This window comes from Anopheles ziemanni, chromosome X, assembly GCF_943734765.1.
Source record: "Anopheles ziemanni chromosome X, idAnoZiCoDA_A2_x.2, whole genome shotgun sequence".
Taxonomy (NCBI): Eukaryota; Metazoa; Arthropoda; class Insecta; order Diptera; family Culicidae; genus Anopheles; species Anopheles ziemanni.
In genome coordinates, this window is record NC_080707.1 from 15,834,480 (window position 1) to 15,850,369 (window position 15,890).

Genomic DNA, 15,890 nt, shown 5'->3' on the forward strand with positions numbered 1-15,890 from the left:
GTTTTAATTGAATTTCCTCGCCGAAAGCGAATTTTCTCGCAGCCTCCGATCAAGAGGTTTGAAGGCATTATTTTCAGCACCAACTTCAATTGTGTTGGATTTAAAAAAATATTTTCCCATTCCTTTCGATTTCTTACTGTTTGTGAATTTTATTTACTGACTGTTAATAGTGTCCCAGTTTAGATCCTCCTTCGGTTTCAGATGGTAAAGTAGCATGTTATATACTGTTCCATTCCCGCTTTCTCTCTCAAGAAGTGTGATTACATTACATATACATTACAAATTTTTTAGTGTCTCATACACTATCATTATTTAATTTAATATAATTTATTTAACTCAATTAATATGAGAGAAAGGTCCAGTTTAAAGAAAATTCATTTGTGGTATAGATATCTAAGAATTTGTTTTTTATTGCACTTTGAATCTTCAAGTAATTAATTAATTAGGAAGAATATAACCTTTCACATTCATACAACCCAAAACAAAGTGGTAAAACTTATTCATAAATGCTTCAGATCACATTTTGTTCACAAATTTAATTCTTTTTATTTTATTTCTGCCACTTCTGTTGAACTTTTTCACGTGGTTTTGATTTACTGAGTTTGACAGTTTTATTCGTCGCCTAATTTCTTACATTTGTCTTCTGAGTTCACTGCGCAAGGAATTGCCGAACCGATCGGCCAAGGATTAGATTCGTTTTCGCATTGGGTATTGAAAGTTTTATCTCTCCTTGTCCTAGTGTTAACCGGTCTATCTTCTCTTTTGCTTTCTTTTCTATGCACCGTTAATTTTTCCGGTGGTGTTTTTATTAGTTCCTAAAGTTGCAATTCTCCGTGTCTTCATAACAAGTATGCAGTCTGTATAGCAAACATTCGAACTCCGTCGAATTAGTTTGCGATTGTGATGATTAGCGTTTGTTTCGCTAACTCCTCTCGCTTTTTCATCTCCGTCTTCCACGGAACGGTGCCTGCCAAAGGAAATTAAAGCATCGATAATGTGTTAAACCCGGGCTTGCGAATCGTTAGTTACACGTATGTACTCTCTACATACACGTACGAGAAGAAAAGATGCAGAAGGGAAAAGTAATGCAACGTTTCTTTGCCTTTTAGCCGCCATCTCTCCCGATTCGAGGTGTATGAATTAGATAACCCAAAGCCAAGCTAGTAAAGCTTGCGACGAGGCAATCTGAGGGTGCGGCTGAAGGTAGACATTGGTTCTTAGGTTTCGCAGGGAAAAAGAGAGAGAGAGAGAGAGAGAGAGAGAGAGAGAGAGAGAGAGAGAGAGAGAGAGGAGGAAAAGCGACCAAAAGACCGAAAAGGCTTTCGTTCGGTACCAAACCCATTTTCGTTGCCATAAGTCGCGCATTTCCGCGTCATGGTTGCCTGCTGCTTGTGGGCTACTGGGCAAAGGGTTTTTGTAGAAAGGGCATCTTACCTTCCTCTACTTCCCTTCCTTTCCCTCTCATAGCAAGAGTGGAATAGAAAGAGTTGAAGAGAAGTATTAAAAATTGCACGTGGTACTATTACGCCCGGGGTTTGTTTTTCTAAACGGCTCTGAGAAAATATGGACCTGTGGGGAATATGTGAGTGTCACCATACGTTGCGGTTAGGTGTGTGTGTGTTAGTAGTGGCCATATTTTTTTTGCACGCAATAGTTTAAGCCGCTGCGAACAGCCTTTTTGGCATTATCTATCGATCGATTTCCCACTCCCCGTGCCATTTTTCTCAACCCTTGCATATATATGTGTGTGTGTGTATGCCAATGATGGAGGTATGATCTCACCAGCAAGGCACGGTGCCACCGGAATCAGCGGAGTTGCGGCATTGCTTTTTCCCTTTGTGCGCCCTCAGCTGTTTCCAACGGCGGGAGGGTTCGTCGCTTGGATCGAAGTCTTTCGTTTCCTTTACAATATATCCAACGAGCGGCAGGGATCAACTTTCTGTAGGGCGAGTTAAACCGAGCGTTTGTTTGGCAAAGGGTAGGAAAAGGAAAACCGACAAGTAAGGCGTTGACTTTTGCTAAAGAAAACTGTTAGAGAGAGGGAGGAAAGAAAAACCGGTACAACACAGTGTCGATTGAATGCTACACAAAAAAATCTATCCTACCTATGAGAGGGATTTGCTTGCTAGTTGATGCTGATTTGTGTTTGCCGAGACACACGGCACTTAATTTACAGCAAATCTAAGCGAACCGGGATGGAAACGTCCAGCGGGATCGTCATCGGTTCGGGAGAGGAAGTTTCGAAATCGGATCGACAATTACGCCGGCGGGTGCGATACACGGACGCGAAAGTTTTGGTTTGACACACCGTTTGACAGATGTCCGTGCGTCTTACCCCCTTTTGCCCATGGTGAAAGATACCTTCGATCCTTTTGGTCCGGCAAAGTCAAACTGTGAACTGACGGGTCGTGAGTGGGTGGATTGGGATACACAGTGAGTGGGAGGGGGGGGGGGGGGGGGGGGGGGGCTATGATTTTTCATCCCTATTCGATGGGGGCGGAGGACGCGGCTCCCTATTGTGGTGCCGACGAATATCGTGCCGGTTTGACTTTCACTTTCGCCGGTCGGAACTAAATAGTTTTTTTTTCTTGTTGTTGCCGTTCTCTTCCGCTTTTCTCCTCTCTCTCTTTTTTTTGTGCGACATTATTCGCTCAGGGAGAATTTCCGCACACGGGCATGCACACCGTTTCCTTGGTTTGCTTGGTTCCACACCTTTTTTATTCCACCCTCTCATCTGTCGATGCACTTTCTTCCAAGGGGGAGGAGGTAAATAACACGAAGAGCGGTCACGCCGGGTCACGATCGGACGCGGAGGGGGCGCGAAAAGAAAGCCTTATTCGGCTGCCAAAGTCGCGGGGATTTGGTTTTCTCCCGTCCGGTCCGAAAGCAGTCCGACGTCTTGTTTTTTGCCAATCACCAGAATGGAGCGCATCTTCACCGTTAAGGACACGGTGGAGGAGGGGGAGGAGGGAGAGGTGTTTCGTGACGAGTGGCTCGAGATTTGCATCCAGATCACGGATCACGCGTGCCTGCCATGCGTACTTTCGCTCGCCATCAATCACATGTCGCTTTGAGCCGGCCTGTCTGTGGGTGTAATGGTGTGTGTGTGTCAGTGGTGGGACAATGGTCATTTCCAACGGCATCGACCATGCGATGTGCGGACTCATCCATCCTTAAATTGGCCGCATTTGCCTCTCTTCCGTAACTTTTTTGAAAGGTTCGTCGCCTGCTTTAAAATGTTTTAAATTATTTTTGAAATATTTCTCGAAACACGATCCCATCGATGTGCATGTGTATGTTGGTATTGGCACAATGGTCACTTCCAACAGTATCGAACGTGCGATGTGCCGACCCATCCATGTTGGAATTGGCCGCTTTCCGCAACGATTTCGAAGGGTTCGTCGCCTGCTTTAAACATGTTGAAACTATAATTGAAGTCTTTTGCGAACCGCGATCGATTTGCTATTTTTGCTGGATAAAGTCCACCCAGAGCATCGTTTTTGGGGAAGTGTGATGGTACTTGTACTGGACCCTCTGCCTGACGTAACGCTCCACCACAGCCAAACACTCGTCTTCTCCTGTTCATGCAGCTTTTTCGTTCGATTTTTGGCAGGGCTAGAATTACTTTCGTTTTTACTTTCCGTTTGCTCGATGCCGAGTGACGGCTGCTTCTCCCACGCTTCCCAGTCGTATCCCTTTCCCCCTTTGAAGCCCTCTTTTTGTAGCGTTGACTTCACGATGATTCGATTTAAATCCTCCGACACGAAGTGAAAGTCCATCGTCCAAGGCATCGGTGTTTTTTTTTTTTACAAAAACCGCGCACGCACGCTCTCGTCTGCGTTGCGCTTTGTGTGCATTCTAAGCCGCAACCATCTGGCATGGTTTCCTCCCTTCCCCACACCCCACCAACAGTTCGATTTGGCGTGAGAAATTAACCCCCATGACGATGCTTCGATTGCAATTCCAGACGTGTTGTAATTCCGGCAGGCATTCCCCGAAAGTGAAGCATTTCACTGGCTTCCTGCACTGTTTTTACCTCTTTTCCCTTCCCCTCCCTTCCATTCTCCACTCCAACGGGTTCGTGGGAATGCAGGGAATCCCTACCGGTTAATTAGTCCGTCCGGTTTTTTTTGGGGAGCGACAACATTTTTGGCGAAACCCCAGCCTCAGGGATTTGGGAGCCTCCCTTTTTTCACCCCACTCGTCCCCTACGTAATGTGACACTGTGTTGTCTTGTGTACGTCGCGTAGGGGTTTGGTCGCAGCAAAGTCCTGAATCCTGTAATTGCACCATTCGCAAACTCGTTCCTAAAAAGAAAAACAGAGGAATGAAATCCCAAATGAAACCGAACCCCCTGTGGCAGCCATTTTCCCAGCGTCAAAGGAAGCAAATCGCTGGGAAGGTCGTTGTCTGCTTTTTTCAGGGCCTTTGCGTGCAAGCTGTTAACCCTTCGTGCCCTTTTCTGTTCACTACTGTTCTCTTTTATTTGTTTCTTGGTCTCCTTTCGTCGGCTCGTCCTTATCGATTGATTTTCGAGTTCACTTTTCCTTCTTTTTAATTAAACCGTGGGTGTTTATTTTTTGATTTCCCGTGACTTTAAATTGTACCGATCTGCACAGTGAGATAAGGTTGAACAATCAAGTGGCTATTTTACATGTTTTATTAGTTTTTCGACGATTTTGGTTTTTTTTAAATCAAAAATGATTCAAAAACATGAAAAACGTAATCTTGTCTAATGGAAATTCTTTTGCTGATTGTTTTCGTATCTGTTCAAAAGCAGTAAAGATTTCCAAGATGCGTTTTGAGGCTCTCGGTTTTTTTCATTGCCAATGTTTGAAAAGCTGTTTTTATCTTCATTTTCTAAAAACCAAGTTTTATTTCACTACTTGTAGCTGTTGCTGTGAGAAAGTTGTTCTTAAATTATCAAAATTAATCTTTTCACGTGCGGAAATTCGAAGAAGAAATTAATTTTAAATTGATTACATTGCACGTACCTTCAAATTGCGTTAAAATATCAAATAGTGGCTTGTTTTTCCACTGTGTCTTTGGATTTTCATAGTTACAACATTGAGCAAGGTATTGAATTGACACTAAGGTTTTTACTTAGATTATTTCTTCTTTCTAGTTATCATTTCGGGTTGTTACCATTATAATTCAAACACTTCGATTTTTTTCCGAAATGTTGGCCTCTTATCCCACCGTCTGGTGGAGCTGTCTTCTGTCCTGCCCAGCTTTACGCCCGGCGCTATCTTCAACGTGCGTTTATTTTTACGACCCTGCTCCGGTTGGAATTGACCGTAGTTAAATTTAGCTTTACGCGACAGTTCGCAGCACCATTTGCCGGCTTGTTGCGCTAATTTGCCACCATGTTGTTTCTTTTTTCTTTCTTCCTCCTGTCGGCTACTTGTCGGCCTTAATTTATGCTCGCCTTAGATTAGTTTGTTTTTTTTTACTCCCCCTTCTTTACCCTCGCTCTGTACTCTTTCCTAATCTCCTTCAGCACGCATGACGGTACCGGCGATTGTAGCCGGATGAGGTGTCTTGTCGGCTTCTACCGGCGCGCGGAGGCTTTTTGCGCATGCGGTCGTGTTTTAATTTGCGCCCGGCAATCGGCAACTGGCGCCCGTAAGCTTTTCGCCGCCTCGTACCGTTACGCGCTTAAGCCGGCTAGGAATGTGGCTAATCGCGACGGTTGCGCCGTGGTTGACGCTATCATTTGGATGGAAAGGGAAGGGGAGAGAGGGCAATACTTCCAACGTGGATGTTTAACTACATCACTTTTTCTTTGTTAGAACAAAACTGACTACATAACAAAATATTTTCGTAACGAACAAGACGGTTAACGTTCAATACCGATACAAGATAAACAAAGACGTTATAGAAATTTCTAAACAAAATGTCAAATTTCACTGTTTCACCTTAAAAATTTTAGATGAAACGGTTTAATTACAGAAGAATTGTTTCATTTCCATACGTAAAAACAAACAAATTAATGATTTTGAATGAGTGATTATTCATTTCCGTTACTACTTTTCTACAATTTTGGTTTCTATAACTTTTACGCTTAGTAAAAAGAAAATATATGAAACGAATTTTTAAGTGTTTTCCTTCTTTCTTTAACACTAGAATACGTTGCTTTGGAAATTCGCTCGAATGCTTTTTTGGGGTCTATTTGATCACTCTTTAACAAATACTTCGTAATTTTTGAAGTTTATTTGTTGACTAGTTTTTTAACGTTTTCGGTTTTTTATGTATTTCTCCTGAGAAACTTTTTGATTGTTCAACCAACCAAATAATTAACCTTTTTGTGAACGTTGATCATTATGGTCTAATTTATTTCACACTCAGTTCGATTGAATCAATTCCAGCATGTTTTTACCACTCTTTTCATAAATAAACTCTTTTACTATTCTTTTCATAAATAAACATTTGCTTCATTGTGGCGAGACAGTGTAATGGGGCAGTGTTTACGATTTGTTTATATGTCCCTTCAATTTTTCGACAAACATTAAAGGTTGTACTATTTTTATAGCGCACGGATAATTGTGTTTACTATTTATGTTCTTTTTGATTATTTTATTTTGCTGACATACGACGCAAAGGAAAAGGTTTAAGAGAAGTATGGTTACCCGGATTTAATTAGAAGCAGGAAAGCAAAGCGTCTTCGCTCAATAAGTACGTTTTACGTTTGATTGGCCACGATTCCCTTTGAAATCGAAGACGAAGACGGGAATTAAAATATGCTAATATAAATATTAAAAATAATAATAAAATTTTCATCTCCTATTCCCGAATGCGCTCGTTAGCGCGTTCGTGTGCGCGTCGCGTTGATTGAGGTCCCCGCGAATGCAAAACCCGGCTAATGATCTCACCATTTATCCCTTTTCCCTTTCCCTCCCACCAGGGAATTGGGTGGTGGGTGGGTTTCGGGCAAAAGTCGTAAAAGCTGCGTCGAATGCAGTTGGGTGCTCACTTGTTCACACAAAACAATCTTTCCGATGGGATGAAGATGTGAAGCTATTGGCCTCCGACCCTCCTCCCTTCCCACCTTCTCTACCGATTTGTAACGAGTGGTTTTATTCTCCCGACGTTATTAAAGAAAGTGACTGGAGTTGGAGTGGATAAAAAGGCGGAAAACCGATCGACGACACGGATGGCGGTGGATGCCGCGAATGGGTCGTTAAACCACACACACACATACGAGTGTTTACGGCCACTAGTTAATGCGCCTGTTTGCTTAATCCCTTTGCCGCAGCATTTGCAAATTGGCTTCCAGTGGAAACGTTGAATTGAATTTTTATTCATATTTTATACTCACCCATAACTCTTCGCCGATCGATTGAACCCACCCCCCTCCCCTCTCGCGGGGTTCCTTCGCGAAATCCTTCCCACCAACCAACCGCGGTGCGCCAGGTCCTTGCACGGTCATCGGTTCGATCGTAAAGATGGTTGACAAGAATTTTACGACCCAATTGCGACACTTACGATGTGCGCTAAGCCTGCGGGATCGGGTGGGATTTGTGGTACCTTATCCCACTCAACTGATCCTTCCACCCTTCACCCCCCCCCCCCCCCCCACACTCTATTTATGACCATTTCCATTCATCTGACCGAGCAGGAACTGAGAACCTTTTGGTTCGGTTGGAATCGAGGCAAGACGCACGTCACGCGTAGGACCCCACCCGATGGGTGTTTTCCTCCCCTCCCCTCCATCCCTCCCACCACCCTCCTTTACACCCCTTCTGATGGGTATGTTTTGTTTTTACGACCGATTAATTGGATTACGCTCCGATGTCGATATGTCGCCGGTCAACAAATGGTTTTGCGGGAGAAGGGCGGCAATGGTGGTGGTGGTGGTGGTGGTGGTGGAGAAGGATCGATGTAAATCGGGAAATTTGTGGGAGGCACGGTACAAACCCCCCCCGAGGTTGATGAGAAAGCGAGGATGACGGGTATCAATTAAGAACAGGTTGGTGTTTATTAAACAGGTGCGACGTACGTACGTATTTTGGTGGGAGGGGCGAGCAGGAGGGCGGGTGGATGGGTGTTTGCGAAGGATCAACATTTAAAAAATGTACATAAAAATAGCCTACACACGCGAACCCATACGTCCCGTTTAAAAAAAAATAAATACACACACGCACACACAAGAGCCTTCGTGGGTTCGCAGGAAACGCAAAAAAAAGATTACATGTGAAATCGCATCACACCGGCGGAATGCAACTCAGTTGCGTTCGGGCGTTACTCGTTGACAGTAGCTCATCCCGGGCACACGACGTGCAGCTCGTCGTCCTTGCTACGTTCTGAACACTTTCCTTCCAGGAGAAGAAAAAGGGATGCTTGTGACATCAAAGTTTATCCATGTCGTTTCTGATTATTAAAGTGTTAAAGTTGCGTGGTGTCCTTTCAAAATCCCCTGCAAGTGATGATAGGAGCGAGTGCCGAGGAGTGGGTGGTATTTCTGTCCTTCATCTGCTAAGGTATGTTTTGAAGAAGCATTTAAAAAAAAAACAAAGCCAGATAAATGCCTGCAAAAATGTCCCCAAAGTGAACCTTTAGGCTCTGTACATTCCTTCCATCAACCTTTCCTCGATCAAACTCCAGACACCAGTTGAGCTACAAACGCTCCGATGGTAAAGTTAAATGAAGATTTGATAATTTCAAATCGCAACACGACCCTTTGAATATTTAGTACAGAATAGATATGTTTAAACTAAGAAACCAAAACATAAAACAATGGTTCAACATCTTTGAGAACGTGTTCTGGTAGCATTTGCAATTGTTGCGATTACAGGGGAAAGTGTTCCAGTATCAATATGAACATACATTCATCAAATGCTTGATCTCTTTTTGCATTTACTTTCGAATGAATTTCAAAAGATAGAGAATGATTAGAAGAAAAATTTTCGAATTAATTCAAAAATATAGAGAACTATCTAGAATTTGAAAGATTTTGGATTATGAAAATTGTCACTTATTATAACGCAAGAGAATATTTTGAAATAATATCCATTAATTTTGTATGCAAAAATTGCGGTGTTTACCTGAAACAATCAGTTCAAAACCATGGATCAATTTTAGAAACTTTTCGTGTTTTTAGGAGAAGATGAAAAGATCAATGCACTGACGCATATTATATTTATCACATTTGAGAATTCGTTAAAGAAAAGGGGAAACTTGCAGAATGAGTATGAGCAATAGAAGGATACGCAAAAGAAATGTTTCTTATTCTTTCTTTTCTAAGAAATCGTAAGCAAAAAGCCAAAAAACTGTAAAACTTGTTGCTTGATCGTATAATACATAATTGAAGAAAATGATCGTATAACGAAATATCATATTAGAGAAATAAACATTGGAAGGGTGGAAAAGTTACATAATTTATTTTTTTGGGGCCTTAACTAATAACTGCTTGGAGCCTTTAGAATCCTTTATTAATCTGTATTACTACTATATTTCCACTTGTTCTACGTGACCACTTTCTTCCACTTTCGCTAGATTTCTACCTTTTTATCATTTCAACTTTCAATCTACTGTCTTCTGTATTATCTGTTGTTTCGTGATTTCATCTATACGCTAGTTTATTTAATGCTTTTTAAGTTCAATTTTGGTTTAGTTCACTCACTTTTCATTCAATTGCTTACAAAACAAATACTAAGGCTTGTTTATCATATAACAAATGTATTATCCTTACTAAAAGACACATTTGTTCAATTATTTTAGACTTCTAAATAAGTTTCGTTGCAAGATTAAAGTTATCTGTCACTCACTCTGTGGATCAAAGTCAAACAGGGAAAGTGTTACAGTTTTCGTTGAATTCTTATTTCTATGGTATAAACTAAGAAGTGTGTTACGACGATCTAATTTATTTTCTTCTTGTATTTTCTTTACAGGTAATTTACTTGGACCCTTTGGTGAGAAAAATAGTCACACGTGTGTTCCAGAGTTGCGTGAGTCAAATAAAAAACAAAATATGTATGTTTTTATATTGTACGGTGAAAAGAATGTCGAAGAAGAAACTTTTTCCTCGGCGTCGAGGCAAGATCGGGACATGCTTTGAAGCTGTGGGCATTGGGGGGTAAACTGGATCGATTGCACGGTGAACAAAGTGTGCCAGAATCGCTGGACATTGATCACATCTTGGCGGGTTAAAAAAGCGCTGAAGTAATCGTAGATTTCCTCCAAATTCCTCGGCGTCCTCGACGTGAGTCGCAACCGGTCGTCAAGCGTGGACGGTTTAACACACATTTTAACATCCCATGCATCGATATCCTCCGCTGGGCTGAAGGAGAGTTTGTTTGTTGTTTTTTTTCCCCTTCCGAGCGTGGCGTGAGAATGGACGCAACGGAACCGTTCGTGAAAATGCAACACGCAGCAGTGGCAGGGGAGATTCGTCGCTTGCTCCGGGCGTTACGGGGGGAGGTTGACATCATCGCACTTCGCGCACTGTTTTTCCCATGAAAAGGCAACTCGAAGAAGCGGTTGGGAGGGAGGGTAAGGCGTACCTCGGAGACCAATAGAGTGCGGCCAAGCACACACGTACGTCAAACGCATGCACAGCAATGCGTGAAGTGCATTTCTGATGCCCTTGCGTCTGGCGGAAAGAAATGAGTGGAGGGGTTGTGGGACGCACATGCTCACAACATCCTTGTTTTCTTTCTTCTGCCCATCGGGGCGATCGAAAGCAGGGCAACCTGTGAACGTACCGCTACCGAATGAGACTGTATGTCGCAAGGAGAGATTAAACAGTATTTGTAATGTGGTGTACGTGTGCGCTAAATGTGACTCGGTAACTGGTTTCAACGACGGTGAGGTAAGATCTTATCACGACGTGCTTCGCTCCATTGCGCGCCAGCTCGAGGGCATACCTCTCCGGGCCAAGGAGCAGGCCAAATTGAAACAAAGACGATTGAACTGCGAGAAAGGGGGCGAGAGCAACCTACCCCGGGGTTGTTGTGACAACATTTGGGTTTCTCGCCCGCCCGACGTCACAAAGTCGGCGCACGCGAAAAAATGTTAAACCCGGTGCGGATATGGTCGGTGGCTTACTGTGTTTGGCGTATGCCTGTCGATCATCCGCATAAAACACCATGTGCCGTTACGCCACGAGAACGCGCGGGGGCTCTGAAACAGCGCGCCGCGTGCGTTCCGATCGAAAGACATCAACCGGGCAGGCGACGAACCCCGCTGATATGGTTTTCTACCCGCAGTCTGGCCGGGGGTTTAGCTTTCTGCTTCGCTTCTCGATCCTATCGATCGAACAACTTCCAAACGCCCCTTCCCCCCCCCCCCCCCCCACTATCCCACCCAACCCCTATCGTGCCGTACAACCGAACCGGGAGCTGCTGCTTCCGGGATCGGAAAGCAACTGGAGCTCTGGTTGAGTGGGAAAAAAGGTCGTGACTAAGACCGTTCGTCTTACCTCACCGTTCCCCTCGCCTCATTGATTAAACACCCTATAGAATGTCTCCATGCTTTGTGAGTATTAGTTTTTCCAGCGTTGTTTTTTTCGCCTTATGATGACTCTCCTCCACCTGCATACCGATTCCCCCCCCCCCCCCCCCCCCCACCACGCCCTGGATAGATGGGGTGACCTTCTCGAGCGGGGAAGGCTTCTGTTGAGCCACCCGGTGGCGATTTGTTTCGCCAAAAGCTTTTTGTCCGAGTTTTCTTTCCTTAATCTCCTAACCAAGGGAAATACGTTCAACCCGTGTGGTAGGAAAATCGCAAACTCGGGGTGGGATCAAACACTCATACGCATGAAGATGGTCCATTATTAATTTGGTTTAGTAGTTGAAACGTGTTCTTGCCTTCCCTTTTATGATCAATGGGGGGAATTAAAATTGTAAAATTTTGCACAAACAAGTATTTTAACATTGCTTCCATTATTTTTCCAAAAGTAGTTGAGTAGTGTTTATGTTTTACAACAGCTTAAAAATATCTGGTGTTGAAAACAAAACCAAAATAAAAAAACACATCCTCCCTTGGGCGTTTAAATATGGGCAGCGGCTTAAGAAATCCGGACCGAACCCGCTTGCAGCGCGCTGGCTTGTCGTGGATAACCGGTGGCACACACACACACACACACACACACATGATGACTGACTCTCTAACCTTTACCATAAACTTAGGCCCCCGTCGACCTCCTCCCCCCCCTCGTAGCCCCGATGCAAAAGAGACCGATCGACATAAATCTCGTCCATCGGTTAGCGCCATTTGGAAAGGCTGAAACAGGGGGGAAAAAAATAAACCAGTGAGGTGGAGAGGAAGGGTTAGGTGTGCTACCGGTCCAACCCTTCGAAATGGTTGGCCTTCTCCCACGACAACCCTCCCCCCCCCCCCCCCCGCTTTGGCGTCCCGCACGGCCGTTTGCAAATCACACATTTGCGCTCGGGGTTTTTTTTCTTAGACATGGAAATGAGAAGGGAAGGGAAAGGGTGCTTGTGTGTGTGTGGGGGTGGTTTTTAAGACCCACCAGTCGAAGCATTCCTCCCTCGGCCGTGGCCAAATGGTGGAGGTTAAAATGTTAAGAGGTGCTCTAACCAGGACACCTTTGGCTCAAAAGGGGAGTTTTTTTTTCTTCTGCAGCGGAGGCTGCAAAAGCGGTTGCTATGAAAATGTCCCTTAGCCTTTCCGCCTGGCGTACTGTGGCTTCCTTTTCGTAGCGGATCGGCGAATGACCATCGAGTTGCAAGGGTACAAAGAAGTGCTTCCAGTAGCAGTACCATTTAACTTTACGTTCTGCCTTCCGAGCGACACACCATTAACACCTTCGTCAGTCAGGATTAGCCCCCCCCCCCCCTCCCCACACACACACACACACACACACACACACACACACACACACACACACACCACCCCTACATCGTGAGCAAAAGTATATTCTACCTAATACCTCCTACAAAACGTCGTTGGCCGGTTGGGTTTTTTTTTTCTCTTCTCATTCGCATATAAAATGGAAAGTCCGGGAGTTAAAGCTCGGCAAATGTCATACGTAGGTAACGAGGAGTTCCTTATAGACTTTTTTTACGACCTGGCACAAACAACGGGCGAGCTCCATCCTCGCCGAACCGATTAAAACCGCGAATCGAATCCGCGTTGGTCGTCCGTCTTCACCGGGTGGCCGTAAACAGTATTAACATATGAATTAAATGCCGATGAAGCCTTGGGTGGGGGGGGGGGGGGGGAAGTAAGGGGGCAGTATGTACAAAATAAACACCACCGGGAAGGGGGTTGACATTGGGGAGGGGTGATTCATCCGTGCGTGGGTTTTTTGTTTTGCAAAATAACGAACGGATGAAATATTAAAAGATAGAAAGAGAGAACAAGAACGAAGTGCAACGACGTTAGAGTTCGCTCATGAACGTTTACAAGCATCTAATATTGTGTGCGCTCCTTTCCAGTCTATTATGCTACAAACGTGGTAAGATGAGACGCGTGCATAAAAACCGATAAAATATGGCGACCATAAAAACCCGCTCAGTTTTTCCACGCTTCTTCTTTTCCCATCGTAAAACGAAAAGGGGGAGGAAACTGTGAAACTGGGATTCGTTTAAGCGTTTTATAGTTTGTCGTCGTTTTGCGCGACGAGTGGTGTTTTGGTCAGATTTTCGCCTTTTTTAATTGACTCCGATTTGCATCGCACTAATCTTACTGCTTCCACGTGTGGTTTTCCTTTTTCCAAGCAATTTATGTCGTCTGAATCAAACGATTGTACTAAAAAAGTATGCCAAAAACACTTGGTACTCAAAATATTAACGAGGTGTTGCCAAGCGTTTTTAGCACACTTTTTTAGTACAATCGGTTTTGATAAAATGTGTTTAAGAACATATATAAAATAAATAAATAAATTAAATATTTCTATAGCTTTTATGTTGCATTTTCATTGTCTTATGGGACAAACACTTTTTAGAACTAATGGGCAAACTAATGGGCATCCTGTGAGTGTTTTATGATCTTGTAATCTACTTTCACTTCAGCTGATCTTGTAATTTATTTGTGCTGGAATGTAAAGAACTTCAAAAGCGTAGTAAAGTGTTATAATTTGCCAATTTCTTTCATTTAGTTCGTTTGGTTGAAACAGTTTCCATGCATGTATTTGTATTTGTTACGTGAACACGTTGACTATGCACTTATCATGAAGCTGATGAAGTATTGCACTAATATAGTTGCAGGCTGTAGAAGTTATAAAAAAATATGCTTAAGGAAGCTTAGTCTATGTGCAATTTATTCAAAAAACAGATCTTAGTATTTGTTTTATAAACAAGTTTCATAAAAATATGATAGTTCTAAAACATGTTCTAAAAACGCACTCGTTGATTGCCAAGCGTTTTTAGAATATTTTTAATATATAACAGTTTAAAAAAACCAAGCAAAGACAAACCTACTAATACGTAATTCTACAACTACAACTATATTAGTGTAAAAGGCTTATAGGGTTGGTGTTGTCACCCGCGAAATGGGTGACAAGGCAGTTAACGTGTTAATACATTTTATTTCAATCGATTCAGGTGCGTTTCAAGGGTTGAACTTTGGGAAAACAGTTTCGATGGTCTCGGTGGTCATGTACACGAGACGCGGACGAGCTGAACCGGTCAAGTGTCTGCTGCCTTGCCACTCGAAAAGGGTCTAGGTCGGGTGAAGCTTTAACCACTCAACCGACAATGCTCAAATTTGGAAGAAACGAAACAACGGCAAAATAGCGGGGTTTAATGTACTGCACGGCAATCTCCCGTCATCTTCATCATTACGACCGCTAATTTAGGATGATGAACTGGGCCCGGTGGCAGGGTGGTTGGGGGAGACCTTCCTGCGCGGAATGGCCCATCATAGACGCTGACAACACCTCGTCAGACTCGTCAAAAAACCTTTGCGCGTCCCGGTGATCGACCGTGGCGACAAAGTGTGGGAACATCTTGATCAGCTACACAACTGCTGTTTTTTGCTGTCTGTCTTGCGTATGTGTGTGTGTGTGCCGTGAAGGTTGTGGTGTGTTTAGACCCGCTCATCCCTCATCCACGTCGTCATCAGCTTCCTCGCTGCCTTTTGACCGCAGCTTTATCGTCACGCACCCTAAACCGTCTCGGACACTTATTTGTCTTTTCTTTGCTACCGCTTTTTCTCAATTTCCCTAGCTCCCTCTGCTTGCTTTCACTCTATCGGGCTGCCAGTGGGCCTCGTTCCATTGCCCCTCGAAATCGGGAGATTAGATGAAGCAACTAAGAAATCGTTCTGAATAGGGGGGGAGAAACGAGAAGAAAGCGGTGAAAAGAAGTTCCGTCTCTAATGGCGATGATGATGTTAAGAGGGCTAGCGTCTCCCTTGCGTAACTGTTTACTGCGACTACCTGCAGCCGGCTGTTTCCCGTTTTCTTTAATGTTCCTCTGTAGGTTTCAGTTTAGCTGAGATTTAAGGGGAATTAGGAGAATAACAGTCAAAACGGGCTTTTTTTTAACGAAAAGATTGATGGGTTTTTGACGGTTTGTTATCTAGAATGGGATACGTCTTTCCGGTTCTTTACGTTTATTTCGCTTTTAAATTTTCATTTTCTCTTAATTTGTTTGTAGTTTTTTATTATTTTTTTATATTTGTACCAACGATTAAATTTGCAAACCAAAGAAGCCAACAGTTATTTGTTCAATAAGCTACAACTTTATATTTTCGTCTTTTTTGGCCACTTCCTAAGGTTACCTTTTTCGTTCTAGTTCCATATTTTTATTTCACTTTACATTAGCTATTCCCTTTATTTATTTGTTTTTTAAATGTTTTAGCGTATTTTCTGTAAATCATTTCTTTAACAGTAGCTAATCAAACAGTTACTTGTTCAATTTAATCCCCCGTTGTTCGTGCAGAATAGGTTCTTAAACATAGTTGAATGGCTCGTTAACATTTGT

At 43.4% G+C, this 15,890-nt stretch overlaps 1 protein-coding gene across 1 annotated transcript in view; it reads left to right on the forward strand.

Moving 5' to 3' along the window:
* Positions 1–7,816: 7,816 nt before the first annotated feature.
* Positions 7,817–15,890, forward strand: part of LOC131291173 (cadherin-86C) — a 61,612-nt gene continuing 53,538 nt past the window's right edge. The window contains exon 1 of the mRNA XM_058320364.1: positions 7,817–7,881. Coding sequence (XP_058176347.1) covers positions 7,817–7,881 — 65 coding nt within the window. The remainder of the gene's footprint in view (positions 7,882–15,890) is intronic.